The sequence below is a fragment of the Capra hircus genome, chromosome 16 (genome assembly GCF_001704415.2).
Source record: "Capra hircus breed San Clemente chromosome 16, ASM170441v1, whole genome shotgun sequence".
Taxonomy (NCBI): domain Eukaryota; kingdom Metazoa; phylum Chordata; class Mammalia; order Artiodactyla; family Bovidae; genus Capra; species Capra hircus.
This window is the reverse complement of record NC_030823.1, coordinates 44,179,913-44,202,164: the sequence shown is the minus strand read 5'-3', so window position 1 is coordinate 44,202,164 and position 22,252 is coordinate 44,179,913. Positions and strand designations below refer to the sequence as shown.

At 45.3% G+C, this 22,252-nt stretch overlaps 1 protein-coding gene across 2 annotated transcripts in view; it reads left to right on the top strand.

The window, feature by feature from the left end:
- Window positions 1-22,252, top strand: part of CAMTA1 (calmodulin binding transcription activator 1) — a 979,917-nt gene that overhangs the window by 943,518 nt on the left and 14,147 nt on the right. The window contains exons 12-22 of one of the 2 annotated variants that reach the window (XM_018060410.1): window positions 3,340-3,491; window positions 6,832-7,028; window positions 7,405-7,483; window positions 7,737-8,052; window positions 8,479-9,005; window positions 11,830-12,017; window positions 12,501-12,747; window positions 14,788-14,859; window positions 16,392-16,412; window positions 18,001-18,194; window positions 19,679-19,753. In XM_018060410.1, the coding sequence (XP_017915899.1) occupies window positions 3,340-3,491; window positions 6,832-7,028; window positions 7,405-7,483; window positions 7,737-8,052; window positions 8,479-9,005; window positions 11,830-12,017; window positions 12,501-12,747; window positions 14,788-14,859; window positions 16,392-16,412; window positions 18,001-18,194; window positions 19,679-19,753 (2,068 nt within the window). The remainder of the gene's footprint in view (window positions 1-3,339; window positions 3,492-6,831; window positions 7,029-7,404; window positions 7,484-7,736; window positions 8,053-8,478; window positions 9,006-11,829; window positions 12,018-12,500; window positions 12,748-14,787; window positions 14,860-16,391; window positions 16,413-18,000; window positions 18,195-19,678; window positions 19,754-22,252) is intronic. The other variant, XM_018060411.1, reaches the window with a different exon arrangement.

The following is a 22,252-nucleotide window of genomic DNA, read 5'->3' as shown; positions in this document are numbered from 1 at the left end:
TGTTGCCCCAAATGGCATTACTTCATTCTTTTTAATGGCTGAGTGAAATATTCCATTGTATATATGTACCACATCTTCTTTATGAGTTCCTCTGTTGGTGGGCATTTAGTTTGCTTCCATGTCTTGGTTATTGTAAACAGCGGTGCAGCGAACACTGGAGTGCGTGTATCCTTTTGAATCATGTTTTCCCCTGGACCCATGCCCAGGATTGGAATTGCAGGGTCGTTCGATTTTGACAGGCAGCTGCATTGGCAGGGGCTTGGACAGGGACTGGGCTGGGGGCTCAAACCAGGGCCGCCTGCACTGTCAGCAGTTCAGCTGAAACAGAACGACCTCGACAGGCAGAGTGCAGCCACGTGGCGTGCCCTGTGCCCTTCTCCCTGTTGGCATGACATGGCATGTTAATCTTGGCCACCGTGCTCCAGGCCAGTGCAAACCAAGCTCCAAAAGAAGCGAAAAGATTCTAAACACATACTCAAGAGACAAAAGATTTACAGGCTGGCAGAAGAAACCATCAGGATGTTTAAGCTGGTTCGGCAGTCTGCGTGAGGCTCTCTGCATGCGTTCAGAGTTGGGTGGTTATCTGGCTGGCAGGATCAGGAGGAAGCAAGGAGAGTTTAAAAACGTACCTGAAGGGTAGTTGCTGCTCCACTGAAGTTCACTGTCTTTTAAAAGGTAAAATTCTTTGTCTTCTGTTGGCTTCAGATGGAGGAGTGCTGCACTCTGCAAAATTCCCATTTTCCAGTGGAGAGGCAGAGAAGGCAATGGCACCCCACTCCAGTACTCTTGCCTGGAAAATCCATGGATGGAGGAGCCTGGTGGGCTGCAGTCCATGGGGTCGCTAACAATCAGGCACGACTGAGCAACTTCACTTTCACTTTTCACATTCATGCATTGGAGAAGGAAATGGCAACCCACTCCAGTATTCTTACCTGGAGAATCCCAGGGATGGCGGAGACTGGTGGGCTGCCGTCTATGGGGTCACACAGAGTCGAACACGACTGAAGTAACAGCAGCAGCAGCAGTGGAGAGGGCACAGAGAAGGGTTCTGGGACCAGCTCGGAAGTTTCCCATCAGTGATCCCAGCATGACGAGCCATGTCCCATGCATCGCAAGCAGATACTCATTCAGGGTTGAGCCCCCATCTGTGACCATGCCACTGAGATGCTTAGAAGGGCTCTCTGAGTTTGTTAGTCTGTATGAAATTGAGGGGAAAGATGTCACCTTTCTCTTTTAAAAACGAAGGCTTTGCCTTTGGTGGTGTTCCTGGGAATAGCTTACTAAGAAAATAATACCACGATTCTTGCAAAGCAGTCTTCCTCGTCCTGCTTCTGTGGTTTAGGAAAGTGAGATCAATTTGACATTCAGTATTGAAAACCTGCCCATGAAACAGGTGCTTACTACCTTTTGACTTTGACAAAAAAGTTCTGTTCCCTGGGGTAAGGTCAGCTAGCTCTTGTGCGTCTTCTCTTCCCATGACTTTCCCTTCCTGATTTTAGCACCTGGTGGCCAAGCTCTGAGTCATGGAGACCGATAGATAAAGTATCTTCTCATGCCTCAGTCAGGCTTCCCAGGTGGCTTAGTAGTAAAGAACCCACCTGCCAGTGTAGGAGACCTAGGAGACATGGGTTCAATCCCTGGGTTGGGAAGATGCCCTGGAGTAGAAGATGGCAACCCACTCCAGTATTCTTGCCCGGGAAGTCCCATGAGCAGAGGAACCTGGCAGGCTACAGTCCGTGGGGTCGCAGAGTCAGATGCTATTTGCACACACGAATGCCTCAGTATCTTGGTCTGTAAGACGAGGCCAGCACACCTGGCTCACCTGAGGGTCGTGAGGGTTCACGGGTTAATGTTTGTAAAGTTGCTTCGTGGGTGAGTAGTGCACGGAGTGTGCCCTTGCCCTTTCTCTGTGGTGCTGGGCCTTTGTTGCTGCGGGGGCTTTTCACTGGTTGCGGTGTGCAGGCTTCCCACTGCTGTGTCTTCTCTCGTGGTGGGGCACGGGCTCCTGGCCTCGTGGATTTCAGTGGTCACAGCACTCGGGTTCAGCACAGTTGTGGAGCAGTACTGCTTACTCTTTAGTGTCAGGACTTATAATCTGGATGACAAGGGAGGCTGATAAAATATTTCTTCTCCGGGGTACTCCTTTTCTTGATTCAGATGGCTGTGTTTTGAAAATAGTGGCTTCACAGCAGGTTGACCAATTTCCCAAGATATTTTATTCCCTTGCCACAAGATGATGCTGATGGCTGGCACTCTTGTCTGGGACTTAACCATGTCCTGGGCATTTATAAATCTGTTAATTTGTTAAATTCTCTCAGCAACCTTCGGAGATAAGGACTGTTACTATGCCCATTTAAGAGTTAAGGAAACTGAGGCACCAAAGAGTTTGTTCAGAATTATATAACTATTATACGGCACAGCCAGGGTTCTAACTGTTTCCTGTCTGGTCCTTCCTCACCTCTCCAACTTCATCTTCTACTGTCCTCTCAGGTGTGGCCCAGCTGTATGGCTTCTGCTCCTTGAATACTCAGCCTCAGGGTGTTGCAGAGCTCTTACCTCACCCCAGCTGTCATATGTGTGTGTGTGTTTGCAGCTAGAGCCTGGATCAGAAAATAATTTTTTTTTTCAGTGTTTGGGTGAAACTGATATGACTTTAAAATATATATATGTAACTATATGTGTGTGGGTTTGTGTATATTCTTCTTTCTCACAGTGATCGCTTGCTTTCTTATTTTTAAATGAACTTGATCTTTTATTTTTTAATTTTATTTATTTATTTGGCTGTGTCGGGTCCTCGCTGCGGCACGAGGGATCTTCATTGCGCCATGCCGGGTATTTCAGTGCGACGCAGGGGCCCTCTAGTTGTGGCGTACAGGCTCAGTTGGTCCACAGCATGTGGGATCTTAGTTCCCGATCAGCGATTGAACCAGCATCCCCTGCATTGCCAGGCAAATCCTTAACCACTGGACCACCAGGGAAGCCCCAGTGACTGCTTCTTCCACTGATTTAAATTGTGTTCATTTGTTTGCTCTAGGGGCCTGTCCACCAGGTCTCCCTTCAGGGTTTCCACTGGGGAATTTGACAAAGAAATGGGGTCCCGGAACCTGAAACCAGGACCTTGACAGAAAGGATTTTTCTGTTCCTTTCATTGAGAACTTGGGCTGCAGTCGCAGCTACGGTCTTGTGTGAGGTGTTGGGGTCATCACCAGCCTGGACAAACCCAGGTGATCTGGTTGAGTGGGTGATCGTCTTGGATGCCCATCCTACAGGCTGGACTGGGCCACGGGTTAATGCCCCTTCCTCTGGAACACAGCCTCACCCTTCCGTGTTCTGCCCTAGATAACCAGTTCAGGATGTCCATCCTGGAGCGGCTGGAGCAGATGGAGAGGAGGATGGCAGAGATGACCGGGTCCCAGCAGCACAAGCAGGGGAGCGGAGGAGGCAGCAGCGGAGGGGGCACAGGGAGCGGCAGCGGAGGGAGCCAAGCCCAGGTACGGGTCCCGGGGACCATCGCCTCCCTGACACCCCGCGTTTCACTGAGGAGCGAAGCAGCCGATCACAAGTCCCTCTCTTCTGCTGGTGTGCTTCCTGGCTGAGGCAAAAGGCAGGGCGGGGTGCTTTGTAGTCCTCGTGCTTCTGAGTATCTCAGTCTGTTCAACAGGGAAGAAGCCCTGGACTGTGGGCCTTCTCAGCCGCTCACCTCCCTAAGCCTTAAATCACCTACTGATCTCAGAAGTCACTGCAGTTACCTGCCAGCAGGAGGGAGGGCGTCCAGTGACAGGACAGAGGCCAAACGATGACTCAGATCTGCTGGGCTCAGAGTCCAGTTAGAACCTATTTTGTATCTTGGGTCCTGTCTCTATCTTAAGTATAAATAGAAACCGTAATTGAATTCAGTAATTCATAAGACTTGTATAAACTCCGGGAGTTCAATCGGAAAAGGGCCCAGAGAAACCGTGTCTGTGCTTTTTCAGTAGAGAACAATAGAGCAACGTTACACAGTCTGTCACTGTCACAGATGCTTTTTCATCAATTCCGTGACGGATGAATTAGTGTTGTCAGGCACAGGGAAATCACCAAATACTAGAGTCTTGGTAGTCTTGAGAGTTTTATATCAATTTTGGGAAAGTCTTCTAGGGAGACACTTTTTTTCCCCCCAGGAGACTCTAGAATAAAGGTGGAGGGACCGATGGTGTTTATCACCTTCCGCACTGAGCCGTTACCTAAAAGCCTCGAATAATTCTCCCTCTTTCCCTTCAAGGTGATGATTTTCTCTGAACAATCACATTTGTAAGTGAACGTTTTGAGTTTTATGAGACTTGTAAATATCAAGTGTTAGGAATATTTTTAGTAATAGATGAAAACAAAGCATAAGGTACCACCACCCTCCCCAAAATATCAACCTTTTTTGGAAAATTTTCTTATTTCTCACCTGTCTTTGGAAATCAATGGACAAGGAAAGACTTGGGACAAAGTGAAATATTAAGGCTTCTTGTCCACCTGATACAACTGTTTTATAAAAAGTAGTAAACATTGTTTACTGTGTATCTCATGGCTAAAATAAAAGAGTCCCACAAAGCCCTTTTTCTTTCACTGACAAAGGCTACAGAAAGCGACTGGAGTGTAATGTCCATTGTATAGCTCAGCTGTTTGGCCCTGGCCTGCTATCTGATCCCATATTAACTGCTGCTGAATACTCTTTCATCAGTTTACGTTGGCATCAAGGAATATCTGTCCACTTTTATGTGATAGAGATGCAGCTGGTCTTGTTAATGCAAAAAAAAAATTCCTTTTGTTTCTTACCTGGTGACTTCTTTGTGTCCTGAATACATCCGCTTGGTGTATACAGAGCAGCCCTGCCTGGGTCTTTCAAGTCAAGGCCATTCTGCAGCAGGTCAGGGTTGCCTGACTACATTCCTATAACATGTCATGACATTTCTGGTGAGGGTGACATTATAGCTGTTTTATGGGTGTTTAAAAAAATTTTTACAGGCGTTTGTTTTCCAGATTAAAAAAAAAAAACAGTGAGGAACAACAGTTACTGGACAAAATAACTTAAAATAATAACCAGAGACAGGACCCTCCCTGGGGGTCCAGTGGTTAAGACTTCACCTTCCACTGCCAGGGGTGCAGGTTCGATCCCTAGTCAAGAAACTAAGAGCCCACACGCCTCTTGGCCAAAAAACCAAAACAGTAAAACAGAAGCAATATTGAAACAAATTCAATAAAGACTTAAATAGTCCACATCAAAAAAAAAAATCTTAAAAAAACACCAGAAATGAGAATTGGACTAGAGGCTCATTTGTTTGAGAGAGAGGGTATGAAACACAAAATTATCACAGAGAGGATATATATATATGAACATACAGATGATTCACTTTGTAGTACAGCAGAAGCTAATGCCACTTTGTAAAACAATAAAATATACACCCCAATAAAAATTTTTTAAAAAGAAAATGTTGTAGACACACACAGATGGTATATGAGGTGAGTAAAATGTCATTTGTTTAGATGCTGGGGATTCTGAATAAAATTTCAAAAAAAAAAAACCTATCACAGAGACTCAGATACGCTGTTGAGGTTACTAACTTTGGCTGTATTTTTCTTCTTGCACAACTTCCTTACAACAAAGGGCAGAAAGCCAGGTGGTTAGAGTGAGTGAGTTTCTCTCTCCCATATGCCTCTGTTGTTGGCAGTACTGTAATGACTCTTGAATTTGGAAGTCTCTAATGGCCTCCCCAGCCTCCTTTCTGCTTTCGATAAAGCACTGGATTATTCCTGGATTTTTTTAATTTTTTTTTTTTCAATTGAGCTATCGTTGACAATAACATCGTATTAGTTTCAGGTGTCCGACAGAATGATGAAGCATTTGTGTATGTTGCCAGGTGATCACCATGATAAACCTAGTTAACTTCTGTCATCACACTTATAATTTTTTTCCTTGTGATGAGAGCCTTTAAGATATGCTCTGTTAGCAACTTTCAAATAGGCAGTTCAGTGTTATTAACTTTAGTTGCCATACTGTACATGACATCCCCGGGACTTATTCATTTGATAACTGAAAGGTTGCATCTTTTGACTCCTTCACTATTTTGCCCACCTCCTACCCTCCACCTCTGCATACATCTATTAGTCTGTTCTCAGGATCCATGAAGTCAAGAAGGCTTTCTGTGTGTGTATGTTTGGTTTTTGTTTTAAGATTGCACATGCTAAGTGACATACATTATACAGTACCTGTCTTTCTCTCTGACTTATTTCACCGAAGGCCTGTAAGGTCCATCCATGCAGTTGCAAATATATCATTGGGTATTTTAAAGTTCTTATTTAGGGAGAAAAATCCCCAAGTGACAGTTCTCCTCCAGAAGGAGCTGGGGAGTAAGCGGTCCAGGCAGCAGCCCCCCACAATACCCCTTCCGTAGAAGCATTAGGAAAGTTACCTGCTTTGCTTTCCTCTGCCGGCTTCCTGTCTACAGTGTTTAATGACATCACCTGGGAGGCTAGACCACATTTTTGTTTGTTGTTTTATAGTGTATGCTTTTCCTGAACTGGAGCAGCACGGAGTTCACAACCAGACTGTCAGCTGCAGTAAACAGACTCTGATGCCCTTAGAGTTGTGGAAGATTCCTGTGTGCCCAGCTGTGGGTGTGCTGCTAAGCTGGACTCAGCACGTTCTGTCTCCCTTTCATGATGTTTCCTTATCTTCGGTTTTGCGCTTCCCGTTTTCAATTGCTAATCACAAAGAGTTTGTTCCCCTCCTCTGGCATCTGAAGGCTGACATGGTGGTAGGCCTTTGGGCCTCTGGTCATCGGAACACGTGCTGTCTCGTTACAGTGCACGTCCGGCCCTGGGACGCTGGGCAGCTGCTTTGAGAGCCGAGTGGTTGTCGTGTGTGAGAAGATGATGAGCCGAGCCTGCTGGGCAAAGTCCAAGCATCTGATCCACTCAAAGACTTTCCGTGGGATGACCCTCCTCCACCTGGCCGCTGCCCAGGGTTATGCCACCCTCATCCAGACCCTCATCAAGTGGCGGTAAGGCCGGTGTCCTCCTCACCCATCAGCAGGCACCCCTCTTAGTGTGTCCACCAGTGGACGGAGATCGGGCCATTCAGGGAGCATGGAATCCTCACAGCAAAGGAGTCTCTCTGAGGCCAGTTCCACAAAGTTCTGTGAACTTCTGCCCAAGAGGTACTGAGCGAGATGCTAAAGTAAACTTTGGACTTTTCATTTCCTCCTGGCTCCTGGCAAAACAGAGCATCCAAACCACCTAGGAAACCCAGGACTTTGTTTCTTCCCATCAGCAATGTTGGCTGCCCACTTTGGTTTCATCTCTGTGGGTTTCATAATGTTATGGTATTTTGTTAACATTGATTCTCTGTGCAGTAATTTGTGATGCTGTCTGTTCCAGCACAAAGCATGCAGACAGCATTGACTTGGAACTGGAGGTCGACCCCTTGAACGTGGACCACTTTTCCTGTACTCCTCTGGTAAGAAATGGGTTCATTTATTCCCCAAACTGTTCTTCTGGGCTGGCATAGGGATATGCCTGGCTCCCTTTGTGTTCACCCTTGTTGATACATGACATATATCGGAGCCACTTTGTAACGGAAATGTTTTATAGCACTGTTGAGATTGCTGCCAAGGACCAATTTTTCAATTGGCAGCAGTGGCAGAAGTCAAATAGTATTTTTTTTTTTAACTTGTGTTGAGGAAGCGCGCTCTGTCTCTCTGTTTTCTCAGATGTGGGCGTGTGCTCTCGGGCACTTGGAAGCAGCTGTGGTGCTGTACAAGTGGGACCGCCGGGCCATCTCTATTCCAGACTCTCTAGGAAGGCTGCCTTTGGGAATCGCCAGGTCACGAGGTCACGTGAAGTTAGCAGAGTGTCTGGAGCACCTGCAGAGGGATGAGCAGGCTCAGCTAGGACAGAACCCCAGAATCCACTGTCCTGCAGGCGACGAGCCCAGCACGGAAAGCTGGGTGAGCCAGTGGCACAGCGAGGCCATCAACTCCCCAGAAATACCCAAAGGAGTCACTGTCATCGCAAGTACCAACCCAGGTGAGAATCCTAAATGGTGACATCTCAGCACTTTGGCAGATTCCCCTTTTGCTGTCATGCCACTACCCTTGGAAAAGTCCATAGGATGTTCACATACGTTTAAGGGTTTGGGGTTTTCTTTTTAGTGTTTCTAATTTTCCTTTTAGCTGTTAGAATGCCTAGTGCTTCCCCCAACCCCGCTCGCCCATCCCACCCCCAAAACTGAGGGGAAAAAAAAAAACTATGTTAATGTGAGAAAGAACTACAAATTTTGGAGGAGGATTATTTGAATACAGTATATACTGCTGGGGAATATGTAAACGTTAGGGATGTGTCTTGAGTTCTGGCTTTGCACTCTGTGTCTCTCAGGCACAGAGAACATGTTAATTCTTTAGCATTCCTCACTGTACCACCTGTCCTGACTGTCCTTTCTACTGTACTTTTCAGAGCTGAGAAGACCTCGGTCTGAACCCTCTAATTACTACAGCAGTGAGAGCCACAAAGATTATCCAGCTCCCAAAAAGCATAAATTGAACCCCGAGTACTTCCAGGCAAGGCAGGAGAAGCTGCTGTCCACTGCACTGAGTCTGGAACAGCCAAATATCAGGAAGCAGAGCCCTAGTTCTAAGCAGCCTGTCCCCGAGACAATCAGCCCCAGTGAAGGATTGAGGGACTACAGCCGGGAGATCTCCCCTCCCACTCCAGAGACTGCAGGATTCCTCCACGCCTCTGCATCCCAGCCGGTAGTAAAGTGGAACCCCAAAGATCTTTACATTGGTGTGTCTACAGTACAGGTGACTGGAAATCCGAAGGGGACCAGTGTAGGCAAGGATGCTGCACCTTCACAGGTGCGTCCACGGGAACCAATGAGTGTCTTGATGATGGCTAACAGAGAGGTGGTGAACAGCGAGCTGGGGTCCTACCGTGATGGCACCGAGAGTGAGGAGTGCTCACAGCCCATGGATGACATACAGGTGAGCGTGGAGAAGGTAAGCTTGCAGGGGCTGGTCCGTCCACCTGCACTTCCTTGATCTTTCCTGCCGGTTTCCTAGAGGTCTTGTCATTTTCTCACCAGCGACTGGTTCAAAGTCTGGGCTTATGGATAAGACCAGTGGACTGTCTTCTTCACTTGGGCCACTCGTGAATCAAACATTTTGAGCTGGGCCTGAAAACCAGGGACTGAAATATGCTTATTAGAAGTGTCAAGTTAGTAGATAGTGTCAGAACAGGCTCAGGGTTTCTAAGTCACTTAAAGGGGGGAAAAGAAAATTTGGCTCACTTGGGAGAAGTTCAGGAATTGGCAATAAGGAAAATAAGCAACAACAAAAATAATACTCTGAAACATAATATTATAAGAATATTTTCAAACATGAGTCATTCCCACTTTGGAAACTGTTAATTCTATTGAAAGATTCTCAGACTGGATAAAAAGAAGCAAAGTGTATTATATACTACTTGTAAAAGACAGAATTAAAATGAAACAGAAATGATGAAAATGAACTGACAGGTGAAGATATAACAGACAAAAGAGTATGAAAAGAAAAAAGACAAAAAAGTATAATTAAGGCAAATATTGTATATATACAATTTATCAAAAAGATATGACCATAATGAACCGTTGTGCACCTAACAACATAGTTTCTAAATATTAAAGCAAATAAATACAAAGAAATGTGGTACCAGAATCACAATCGTAGTATGGCACTAATGCAACTATTTCAGAAGTTGTCAGCTGAGGTACATGTGAAGAGAAAAAGAAAAAAGTTTGACTTAGTATATATACTTAATATATGATTATATAATTACAGAGATGTATGAATAAAAACATGGTAAATATACATATCATTGTTCTGAGATATCTAAGCACACTTGTCGGAAAAAACTGCTCATATGTTAGAACCCAAAGAGAATTTTAATAAAAACCCAACGTCACTTGAATAAAAAGCCCTAAAGTCATTTAAATTCCATTGCCTTTTGTAGCAGTCACATTAAGAAATCATCTACTTGGTATCTCAGAGTACTGCACTTACGATGTTAACGTGTTCTTATACTAACACAGTCTTATAAAATAGAGGATTTGGGAGAGGAGTGATTACAGATAGTTGTAACCTTTGGTCTCCAGAAATTCCACTTTTTAATACTTTCGTGGGAAAAGAATCAAGGTAGGACTCACTTCCTCCTGTTTGAGTCACCAATCAAGACTGTCAATATAGAAGAAGAAAAGCTGTGATATTTCTTCCCTAAACGTTTTCATTTGTATACCTGTTACAATTCTTTGTTGACAATATCGAAAATTACCCAAGATAAGTATTTTTTAAGTTTTATTGGGGTATAACTTAACATACCATAAATTCATTCATTTTAAGTGTTCAACGTAATAAACGTTTGTGAGTTTGTACAAAATTCACAATCATCACAAAAGTCCCATTTAGGACACTTCCTTCCCCCCATAGAAGTTCCCTGTACCCCTTTGCAATCAACCTCTATTCCCATTCCAGTCCTAAGGATCTGATTTCTCTCCCCTAGAATTTTGCTTCTAGAAATGTTACATAAATAGAATCATAAACTGTCACGTTCTGTGCCTGGCTTCTTTCAGTTAGCATAATATTCGTGAGGTTCACGCATGCTGAAAGATAAGCATTTAATCATTTTTTTATAGATCCTTTCTGAACATTTTCAGTTCACTTATAAACTGCTGTATTTCAACTTCTATTTTCAAGAGATGTGCAAGAAAACTTTTAAAACCAAGCTCATATCTCTGATTCTAATTGAATAGATCTGCTCCAGACTCGTTGTGAGGATTCCTAAATGTATCTGTTAGGAATTTATTTGGGGATGCTTGTATCAGCAACCCTGACTCCAGTGGCTTCATAAGAACGTGATTTCTTTTTCTTGTACAAGTCCAGAGGTTTGGTGACTCAGTAATGCCATCAGAGACCTGGATTTTTTTTTTTTCCTATTCTTTTGGCTTTTCTCTTCACTCCTATTGCTTTATGATCATAATGTGGCTTCTCGAGCTTGGCTGTGGTCAGAGCAGGAGAAGAGGGACAGGGCCGGGTGCATCCGCACCTTTCACCGGGAAAAGCAGAAGCTCTGCCCACGTCTCTCCCAGCAGATTTGTGTATAGTCTCCTTGTCCAGAAGCTGGTAACAGATCCCCGCCTTGGTGCAGGAAGGTGGGAAACTGAGAGGAGGATCAGACCAGGTGGCTTGTCTTAGTCACCAGCTGTCCCCTGGGCTTTGGTTCTTTGCTGCTCTCTACAAAACTAGGGTTCTCTGGGCAGGACAAAGTGGTGGGGGGGGCATAGTGGTCAGGTGGGAACACACTTCAGTATTCTTGCCTGGCCTGGGAAGTCCCATAGACAGAGAAGCCTGGAGGGCTGCAGTCCATGGGGGTCACAAAGAGTCAGACATGATTCAGCAGCTAAACAACAAGAACAAGTGGTCAGGTAACTAGCAATATCACTATAATTATATGACCACGTCCTCTAGAACTGCCCAGGCCTTAGTATCCTTAATCAGTTGATCCTAGCTGAGAGTAGAAAGTAGGCATAAGCCAGATATTCTTAAAGACTTAAGGTTTTGGACCGAGCTGATTTTTGGAGCTCTTCAGATCTGGGATCTCAGCATATGTGAGTGAATCATGTAAAACCTTTAGATAATATCAGAGGGCACTGGACTGTCATGTCAGCCCACCCTGCTTCATTTCTCTCTTTCCCACGTAGCGGGCGGGAGGTGGGCCTGGCTGACTTCTAGGGCCACATCCTAACCTGAGTGCTCTGTGGCCTCCGGGTTCCAGGTGAACATGATGACCTTGGCAGAGCACATCATTGAAGCCACACCTGAGCGGATCAAGCAGGAGAACTTTGTGCCCATGGAGTCCCCGGCGTTGGAAAGGATAGACGCGGCCACCATTAGCAGTACCATGAGCTGGCTGGCCGGTTACCTGGCTGACGTAGACCACCTGCCAAATGCTGCCCAGATCAGGTCAGTAAAGTCCACGGGCCTCTCCCCAGGGCGAGTTCCTGGATTTGCCTGGGGGCGCAGGAGACCCACTGGATCTGAGGAGATCTGGGTAGTGGATGCCCTTATCAAGGAAGGAAGGGAGCATTAGGATGGATTCTATTGCCTCTCTCAAGGACCTCTTTCTTCCTCACCTCTGCCGTGAGGTTTCTTCCCACAGCAGAGTGTAGGAATAGCATGTTCTCCCCAGTTCAACTGAAGCTTCATAGTTGGATACTGGACTTACTGGGTTTAGTACTTAGCCCAGTACTGAACTCATAACAGGTGTTCAGCATGGAGTTAACTAACTGAAGGACACCCGGAGTCTCCTTAGCATCTCTCTGGACTGAGTAGAGATTGTATCCTTCATGGTCCACAGTGGGTACCATCTTGTCTTTTTGACCAATGTGTGATAAATCCTGCAGACCAATCACCAGCCTCTCTCCCTCGTGTCTTCTTTTGTTTCAGAAGTGCATATAATGAGCCTCTCACCCCTTCTTCTAATACCAGCCTGAGCCCTGTAGGCTCACCAGTCAGTGAAATAACTTTTGAGAAGCCCAGCCTTCCCTCTGCAGCAGACTGGTCTGAGTTCCTGAGTGCGTCCACCAGTGAGAAGGTGGAGAATGAATTTGCACAGCTGACCCTATCTGATCACGAACAGAGAGAACTCTATGAAGCGGCCAGGCTTGTCCAGACAGCTTTCCGGAAATACAAGGTAAAAGACAAGAGTCCTGGGGACTTCCCTGGTGATCCAGTGGTTAAGACTCTGCCCTACCACTGCAGGGGGGTGAGGGTTCAATTCCTGGTCAGGGAAGTAAGATCTCATGCTTTGCAGCCAAAAATAAAGAACTTCTTTAAAATAAAACAAAAACAGACAACAGAGTCCTTTTGTGATCAGGGAAAAGTCAGAATCATTCAAACTGAAATATATGCCATTTGTTTTTTTCTCTGAGTTTATAATTTGAAATAAAGATTCTATAATTAGGTCACATAAGATTATTAAGAATAGTCAGAAACTTTAGTGGAATAAAACTGACCAGTAATGTGATGGTTATTACCCTCTGAACTTACTGTCAGGGTAATAATAGATATTCATTATTTAGTTAATACAAAGTTGACATCTCTGCCACAAGGAACGTATGACCTGGAGTGGGGGTTTCTGGCTGGAGGCCTGGAGGCTGATTGTTGGCTGCCCATGAACTCCTAAAATTTTATGGTGAAGTGTCTGTATGTGTGTTTTTGGTGGGCAAGGTCCAGAGACTTCCACCATTTCTCAGAGGAGTCTTTGACCTCCCTGGACATGAGTCTGAGCAAAATCTGAGAGATAGTGAAGGACAGGGAAGCTTAGCATGCTGTAGTCCATCATGTCGCAAAGTCGAACATGTCTTAGTGACTAAGCAACAACAGGGATGTGTTCAGTTCAGTTCAGTCGCTCAGTCGTGTCCAGCTCTTTGCGACCCTATGAATCACAGCACACCAGGCCTCCCTGTCCATCACCAACTCCCGGAGTTCACTCAGACTCATGTCCATCGAGTCGGTGATGCCATCCAGCCATTTCATCCTCTGTCGTCCCCTTCTCCTCCTGCCCCCAATCCCTCCCAGCATCAAAGTCTTTTCCAATGAGTCAACTCTTCGCATGAGGTGGCCACAGTACTGGAGTTTCAGCTTTAGCATCATTCCTTCCAGGGCTGATCTCCTTCAGAATGGACTGGTTGGATCTCCTTGCAGTCCAAGGGACTCTCAAGAGTCTTCTCCAACACCACAGTTCAAAAGCATCAATTCTTCGGTGCTCAGCCTTCTTCACAGTCCAACTCTCACATCCATACGTGACTACTGGAAAAACCATAGCCTTGACTAGATGGACCTTAGTTGGCAAAGTAATGTCTCTGATTTTGAATATGCTATCTAGGTTGATCATAGCTTTTCTTCCAAGGAGTAAGCGTCTTTTAATTTCATGGCTGCAGTCACCATCTGCAGTGATTCTGGAGCCCAAAAAAATAAAGTGTGACACTGTTTCCACTGTTTCCCCATCTATTTCCCATGAAGTGATGGGACCAGATGCCATGATCTTCGTTTTCTGAATGTTGAGCTTTAAGCCAACTTTTTCACTCTCCTCTTTCACTTTCATCAAGAGGCTTTTGAGTTCCTCTTCACTTTCTGCCATAAGGGTGGTGTCATCTGCATATCTGAGGTTATTGATATTTCTTGCGGCAATCTTGATTCCAGCTTGTGTTTCTTGCAGTCCAGTGTTTCTCATGATGTACTCTGCATAGAAGTTAAATAAGCAGGGTGACAGTATACAGCCTTGACATACTCCTTTTCCTATTTGGAACCAGTCTGTTGTTCCATGTCCAGTTCTAGCTGTTGCTTCCTGACCTGCATACAGATGTTATAAGTCATCAATCTTAGACCCAGAAGAAGAGGACTTGGTGTTATCTTAGGAAGGACAGAGCAGAGCAGCAACTTATAAGGACAAATAGCACAATACCTAGTTCTTTGAATCCTTTGACTGTTGTTTAGGCCTGCTGACATCCAAATATGATAGTTCTGTTTAAAAGCCAGAATAGCCGGAGAGGTATTCTGTAAATTCATTTTTCTTAATTTATCCCGATATTAACTTGTCGTATTTGGTAAACCTCGACTCTCAGTTCTGAGAAAGTCAATGAAACTAGTGGTCATTCCATTGAAGTCTTGGGAAAGCTGCATTTCTTATACTGTATCATTTTTTCTTTTCTTGCCTTGCTTTCCCCTGAAGGGCCGACCCCTACGGGAGCAGCAGGAAGTGGCGGCAGCTGTTATTCAGCGTTGTTACAGAAAATATAAACAGGTGAGCCAGCTTGTGAATGCGTCCTACCCACACAGCATCCAAACCGGCGTGGGGAGTCCCTTGTGATGTTTGGCAGAGAGCACAGCATCCGATGCCTGATCCAAAGACTGGCTTCGAATCACCTTGGTTAAAGACCAGAGGAAAATGTTCCAAAAGAGGAAAGAAAAAGGAAAAACAAACAAAAAACCATCTGCAACTATTGCCACAAAATAATTTTTGTTCGGACTGTTGACCTCTTAGTGGTATCATTTCCTGCAACATTGGTCTGATACAGAGGAAGCTATTTGGGTCTGAAGTGAGGCTCTATGTGAGTCATGTTGCCTATAAGCTCATTAGTAAATTAAAGAGCTTGAGGAGGTTTGGTATGGTGATGGGAGAAGGTAAATACTGGTTGTTATCGTTGACCTTGAATCATACACATCACATAACCTTCAGCCAATTTTCCTTTTTGGCTGCTGCTTACCCAGTGTAAAATGAAGAACTGTAAAAAATCTTTGAAAATGGGAAGAAGCCCAGAGTATCTTACACTGAGCATTCCTTAGTTAAGCGTTGTAAGAGGAGCACCTGAATTACTCTTTCGTTCAGTGTTACTGCTTGTGAAATGACCTGCAGGGTCACGGAGCTCTCATCAGACAGGAAGGGAATTGTTCAGAGAACGCCTGATAAACCTTAGATCTTTCAGACTCATCATTTCATTTTCTCCTTACAGAAATATCTGAAGTACACAATTTTATTTCCATTTGGCAGGTGAAGAAGCTGAGACTCAGAGAGATTAAGTAAACATTAGACCTTTCTAACCACCTAGGTAGTGATATTAAATAGTGCTGAATTGCATTTTGACTGGTTCATACGGTCAAGTTCAGTCCTATTAGTAGAACCAATTTTTAGGTTGTGCTTTTGGTAGGTCTTACACTTTTGTTTAAGGAATAATAAATGCTGAGATAGATAGCAGCCACACAGAAAATCAGGATTCTGTTCTCTTTATTATTTCTAAGATTTGCTTGATGTCTCATGTGGATTGCCACTTTCTCAAGTTTCTCTAGGATTAAGCCTTAATTGTGAGGGGAGAAGGGGGAGTGTCTTCAGCTTATAGCCAGTTGAGTTCATGATCCCAGAAAATGAAGGTTTATTGTGTAAACGCTGACACCACAGTCCCTGTTGGGAACCATCCTGGCTTCTGTTTGGCAAGAGGACTTCTTGTTAGCAAAAGCAATACTCAGAATCAGAGTTTCTAGTCTTTGATTACAGCAGGAGTTTATTCCAAAATGTGAGTTTGTTAGTTGTATGTTTTTTTTTTTTTAATCCCCTCCCAAAGAAGTGTTGGCTACAACCAGAAAGATGGAGGGCATTTAAAAAATAGTGCTGACAAATATAAGACAAGTATTTTGGAAGATGAAAGGCATGAATACAGTCAGATTGCCTTTTTTCTTTCTTTCTTCGGTTGGGCATTTCATTGGTTCTGATTCTGGTTTTTCATTTCCTTCTATTCAGCAATCTAACATTAATCTTGTATTTTCTGTTTCTCCCCCAAGCTGACATGGATAGCCTTGAAGGTAATGACACACCCAAGTCCTCTCACAAACCATTCCACCAGAGTCACAAACCTCACACCCATCACCAGCTACAAGAAGGGGCCATTAGGATGGCACGGTCATTCAGTAGGCATACCCACCCCCCTCACCCGGCCACCTCACCACAGCACATCTATCCTTTGGGGGCCACGTGGTTATGCCGTTGGAGTGGGTTTCAGCAAGCAGTCTTTGGACATTTTCCTGGCCAGTGTCCATCTAAACAATCCATCCAAGATAGTTACCGGGAACCCAGTGAGCCACTGAGGAGGTTTACCTGCTTCCCATTGTGCTGCGCTGCGTCTGCAAGGTTCTGACCACACAGAGCATGCAGGCCAAGGCTGTGGAGACCCTGGGATGCAGCCCTTGTCTTGAAAGACTTTGGGCCAGACGAAAATGTCAAGCAGGTCAGATAAGACTCAAGAGGGTTCTTGCAACAGGGCCCTGTGTCTGGAACCTTTTGAGAAGTCAGTTTTTGCCCCTCCCTCCACCTCATACATGCAGAGAGAGACTTAGGCACAGGGATGTTCTGAGGAGCACTTGGCCCTCTCATGGTAAGTTGGCTTCTTGTGAGCAAAGCCCTCACCTGTGACTTCTGGTCCCTAGAGTCATAGTCTAAGTGGTTAGCAATCTGGACAGAGCCTTTGCTGACATCTGCAGAGCTCTGCGTTTTTCGTGCCTGGCAGGGAAAGGACTCATTCTCCCCGAGCGTGCCTTCGTGCCTCACTTTCCATCTCTGTGGCAGGCTGGCCGGAGGGCACAGGGACTGACTCCCAAGTGGTCCCCGGCTCTGGGGCCACCTTCCAGATTTCATGGCTTCACCGCTGTGTTGGTCTGACAAGCGTTAATCTTTTGCAGGTTAAAGTGGCTTAAAGGTGTCAGCGTTTCATGATAAGCCTTGTATTTGGGACCTTGTAACTCAGAAATATGTCGTGTGGAACTGCTAGTTAGCAGTTAGATGCTGCTGCCTGCTAAGTGGATTTGTGTTTGGCAGGAATTGGGAAGCATCCAAAAAGGATTAATTCAAAATGTTTCCAAATCGGATAGGAAATATTCATCTTCAACATGTAAAGTTTTCTTCCTGAAATTTCCCTGGTGGTCCAGAGGTTAAGACTCCACACGGCTAATGCAGGGGCACGGGTTCAATCCCTGGTTGGGAACTAAGATCTCACCTGCCAAGCAGTTTGGCCAAAACAAAAAACAAACAAACAAAAAAAAATCATAAAATTTTACTTCCTAAATATGTTTTTTCAACTCAAGTGTCTCAATTTATTGCTGTTAAATCTCTTTTCCAAGAAGGGTAAATGGTTTTGATATTTGAGGTGGGGGAAAACATATTTAAAGCAGTAGTGCATTGTCTGAAGGCGACTCTTAAAGTTAACATTTTGCATTTTGGAAAGGTAGGTGGAAAGAAGCTTCATTTGCCTCTTTTCTGATGAAAGCCAGAACAGAGCACGAAAAGGAAAGAGAGATGTAGTTTTCCTTCTTGCCGTCCTCACCCGGTCGGCTCGGAGGACACCCCGCCTGCGTGGCTCCCCTTGTTACTGCTCTGCTTCTCCTTGTGCCCTCACAGTACGCACTTTACAAAAAGATGACCCAGGCTGCCATCTTGATCCAGAGCAAATTCCGGAGTTACTACGAACAAAAAAAATTCCAGCAGAGCCGGCGCGCTGCTGTGCTAATCCAGAAGTTCTACCGGAGTTATAAGAAGTGTGGCAAGAGACGGCAGGCACGCCGGACAGCAGTCATCGTACAGCAGAAGCTCAGGTGGGTGGAGATCTCGTGGCAGCCAGGAGAACCCCGACTCGGGCTTAAGAGCAGCCCCTTGCAGACGCGCGGGTCTGTCTGTACAGGGAGCGAAGCATCCTGCAGTGATTTCCTCCCAGAGCAGTCTAGAGGCTGTGTTACTGTAGAGTTACACCTGTGCCCTTTGCCCATTTTGGTCCATTTAGCTCCTTCTGTCTCTCTCCACCCCCCACCCAATCATTCTGATGCCCCACCCAGTTTCAACTTGTATCAGAACCTGGAAGGACCACAGTTCCTACTCAGAAAGGTATCACCCTAATACAGTCAACTGGGGCTGCCCAGGTGGCACAGTGGTACAGAACCCGCCTGCCAGTGCAGGGGACAAAAGGGATGTGGGTTCTATCCCTGGGTCAGAAAGATCTCCTGGAGGAGGAAATGACAACCCTCTCCAGTATTCTTGCCTGGAGAATCCATGGACAGAGGAGCCTGGTGGGCTGCAGTCCAGGGGTTGCAAAGAGCTGGACGCAACTGAGCACTCAGTGAGTGGATGCACACGTGGGATCATGGTCTAAATTGTAGTGTGTCTACCCCCAGGACCTTGGAAAAGTCAGCAGGGCTGAGCTATTCCATTTTGCAGAGAGTCATAAAGAGTTTTAGCCCTGGAAAATACAATGACAAAAGTTTAGAAAACAATAGCCCAGGGACTTCCTGGTGGTGCAGTAGTTAAAACTTCACCTTCCAATGCAGGGAGTGCGGGTTCGATTCCCTGGTGAGGGAGCTAAGATCCCACATGCCTTGCAGCCAAAAAAAAATAAAGTCATAATGTAGAAGCAATAGGGGTAACCAATTCAATTTGTTGTTGTTCAGTTGCTAAGCTGTGTCCTACTCTTTGCGACCCTATGGACTGCAGCCCACCCGGCTCCTCTGTCTTTCACTATCTCTCAGAGTTTGCTCAGGTTCCTGTCCATTGGGTTGGTGATGCTATCTGTCTCACCCTCTGCTGCCCCCTTCTGCTTTTGCCGTCAGTCTTTCCCAGCACCAGCATCTTTTCCAATGAGTCAGCTCTTTGGTTCTTTATTGAACAAATTCAATAAAGACTGTTAAAATGGTCCACATCCAAAAAAAAAAAAAAGTCTTAAAATAATAGCCCAAAGAGAGAATGAATGTCTAAACTGAGGAAGCCTAAACACAGGCGAATGAGTGTCTATCTCATCCCGTTTTCAACAAATCGAGCTTACAAAGACTTGAGGAGTAGTGAGAGGACATCTTATTTTCAGTCCTTCCGTTGTCTCCCTTTGAGTGGTGAGAGCGTTTACACCTCCCCCCTTCCATCTCTCCCAGTGATGCCCAGACTCACATCCACAAGATAGGCTTGTGCTGTTGAACTTGCTCCATGAACTGTTAGGTTAAAAGTTCTCTTGCACCACTGACTTGCTTTCAGCTTTCACACATGAAACATCACTACACTGTTCTCGTGACCGTAATTCGTATTCTGGCTTTTTCAGGAGCAGTTTGCTAACCAAAAAGCAGGACCAGGCTGCTCGGAAAATAATGAGGTTTCTACGCCGTTGTCGCCACAGGTACTTCCACCCTCATTTTGACATTTTCCTCATCCAGAATGAAACCACCCGCATTGCCTTAACCACTCATAAACTCCTAGGTGAAGCTAACCGCCCCCTTGCCCCACAGATAATCTGGCTAAAGTGGCACCAGGATGACGAAACTCTATCTAGGAACAGAGTCGTGAGAACCCTGCTCTCTGTTCCAGACGATGCTGAGTGTATATTGAATCACTGGGATCGTGCCAGTGTTTTTCTGTTTTGGTTTGAGGAGAACTTAGCTGAGTAGCTTTTCGTTCCAGATTTTTCTTCAGCAGTGTGGTCTTCGCTCTAAATGCTTACTGTGTTACTGTGTGTCCAAACAGAAAAGACAAAGTTTCTCTTCTGAAGGAAAGGATGGGAAACCACGAGTACCAAGTTTTCTGATGTAGTTTCCACTGTATAACTTGTGCCCTCTGCTGGTGATGTCAGGGCTAACACCCTCCATCAACCGATCAATTCCCACTCTTCTGTGATGGGGAACAGGAGAGGTGGTTGGAAGGAAACTGGGCAGGAAAGGACAGGCACCTTGAGATGGGAGGTGAATTTCCAACTAGAAGTGGGCCCTGATGACTCCAGCGTCTTCCTGTGGAGCTAAACCTTTCTCTCTGTTTTCCCGAGTTTGAGATGCCTTGGTGAAGACTGGGTCCTTGACTCAGATTTTGGGGGCTGGTGAACCGCGCGTTTGTTTTCTTTACATGGGTTAATGCTCTGTCCTCACTTCTGTGACACTGGCTGTCTGAGCTGTGTTCAGACGACTCTCCACGTTGTTTTGTTGTTTTTCCGTCCATCAGGAGCCATGCAGTTCACAGACGCAAACTTGAAAGCAAGCTCTTTAATGACCAGTTTCTTCCCATTTCATTGTACCCAGAGCCCAAGCTGTCTGGGTGTAGTGTGACTCCTCAGAGGTTTCACTTTAGTGTTTTTCCCCCTCAAATTGTCTGCTTGCTAACTTTGGCAATATTTTAACTCTGACACTTACTAGGGGTTAACTGGCTACTTGTGTGCACTTTTACTTAAATTAACAAAATAATTTGTTTATATGAACATGGAAGGGAAAGTGGACAGAGCTACACATGCAGTAATAATTAAAAGGAACATTCTTTAGGATATATACGGTGCTCTTTGGCCAGAATTGCTGCCAGGGCAGCTGAAGCACTCTTACCATATTCCTCTGCAGTGCTTTTGCTCTCCACCTGCGGTGATTGGGGTTCTCCCCATGATTAGCTAAGTGATAAGACCTCCCATATCAATGTTCTGAAATAGCAAGTCTTGTTAGAAAATGCATATCAAAATATGGGGCAGGACCAGGACATGATGAAGTGAATTCTCCAGGCCTTACCAAAATCAGTCTCCTCCTTATTATTTAGTCATACCTGCCTTAGAGGACCTGCAGCCAAATTGAGGAGTTGCTGTTCTTCCTTTGGTGACAATACCAAGGCCTTCCCTGTGCCTTTTTCCATACGTGTTCACGCTCTTCTTCCTTCTTCCTCTTCCTCCTGCAAAACAAAAAGCCCAGGAGGATTCTCCCCAGCACCACTGAGTCTGTGGTTAACACTCTCCCAGCAGATTTGATCTTCAAGAAAAACCCCCTCAACATTGCTCTTCCTTAAGCCACGTCAAACAAATGTGTTCTCAATTCTGTATCCTCAAACTTTGAAAATATGCATGCGTAATGCCTCTTGGCCTTCCCACGTGGCTCAGTGGTAAACAATCCTCCTGCCAATGCAGGAGATGTGTGTGCGCTCTCTGGGTCGGGAAGATCCCCTGGAGGAGGACATGGCTACCCACTCCAGCATTTGTGCCTGGAGAATCCCCTGGACAGAGGAGCCTCGTGGGCTACCCAGGGTCGCAAAGACTAGGAAACAACTAAGTTACTGAACAACCAATACCTCCTTGGTGAATGTGAGCAAAGCTGTTCAATACAGTCCTATTTTCTTCTTCTTCTTCTTTTTTTTGGCCACAACTGACTGTGTTTACCTTGGGTGAACTGAGAGGGTAAGAACATAAATGCCCAAAAGTTTGCTTCACTTAGGAGCCTGGGTGAAGGAATGGTTTCACTCGTGTGTTTTTAAGAGTTCTCCTTTTTCAGACTGGTAGAGAAGCATTTCATGAGGGTTTTGTCTTTCTTCAGCCTTTATTTTTTACCAGGAATAACCTCATGAAGCTAACAAGAAGATTTGTTATGAAGAGAATATCAGATTCTGGGTCTGAAGTTCCATTCACTGTTTGGGATTAAACAATGACGTCTCTTGGCTCTTTTTTTTCTTTTTTTAACTTGCCCCTTGATATTCCAGTGGAGAAGTTCCAGATGTTAGAAAAAATGTGCAGGCAAATTGGAGTAACGTTTGTCTACTATGCATGGTCAGTATTCACCTTCCATGCCTATATAGTCAATGAAGGAACTTGAAGAAATCCTGAAAATCTGTCCCGGAAGTTTGAACTCACTTCCCCTAGAATAAGTGTCACCTTGTTGCTGTT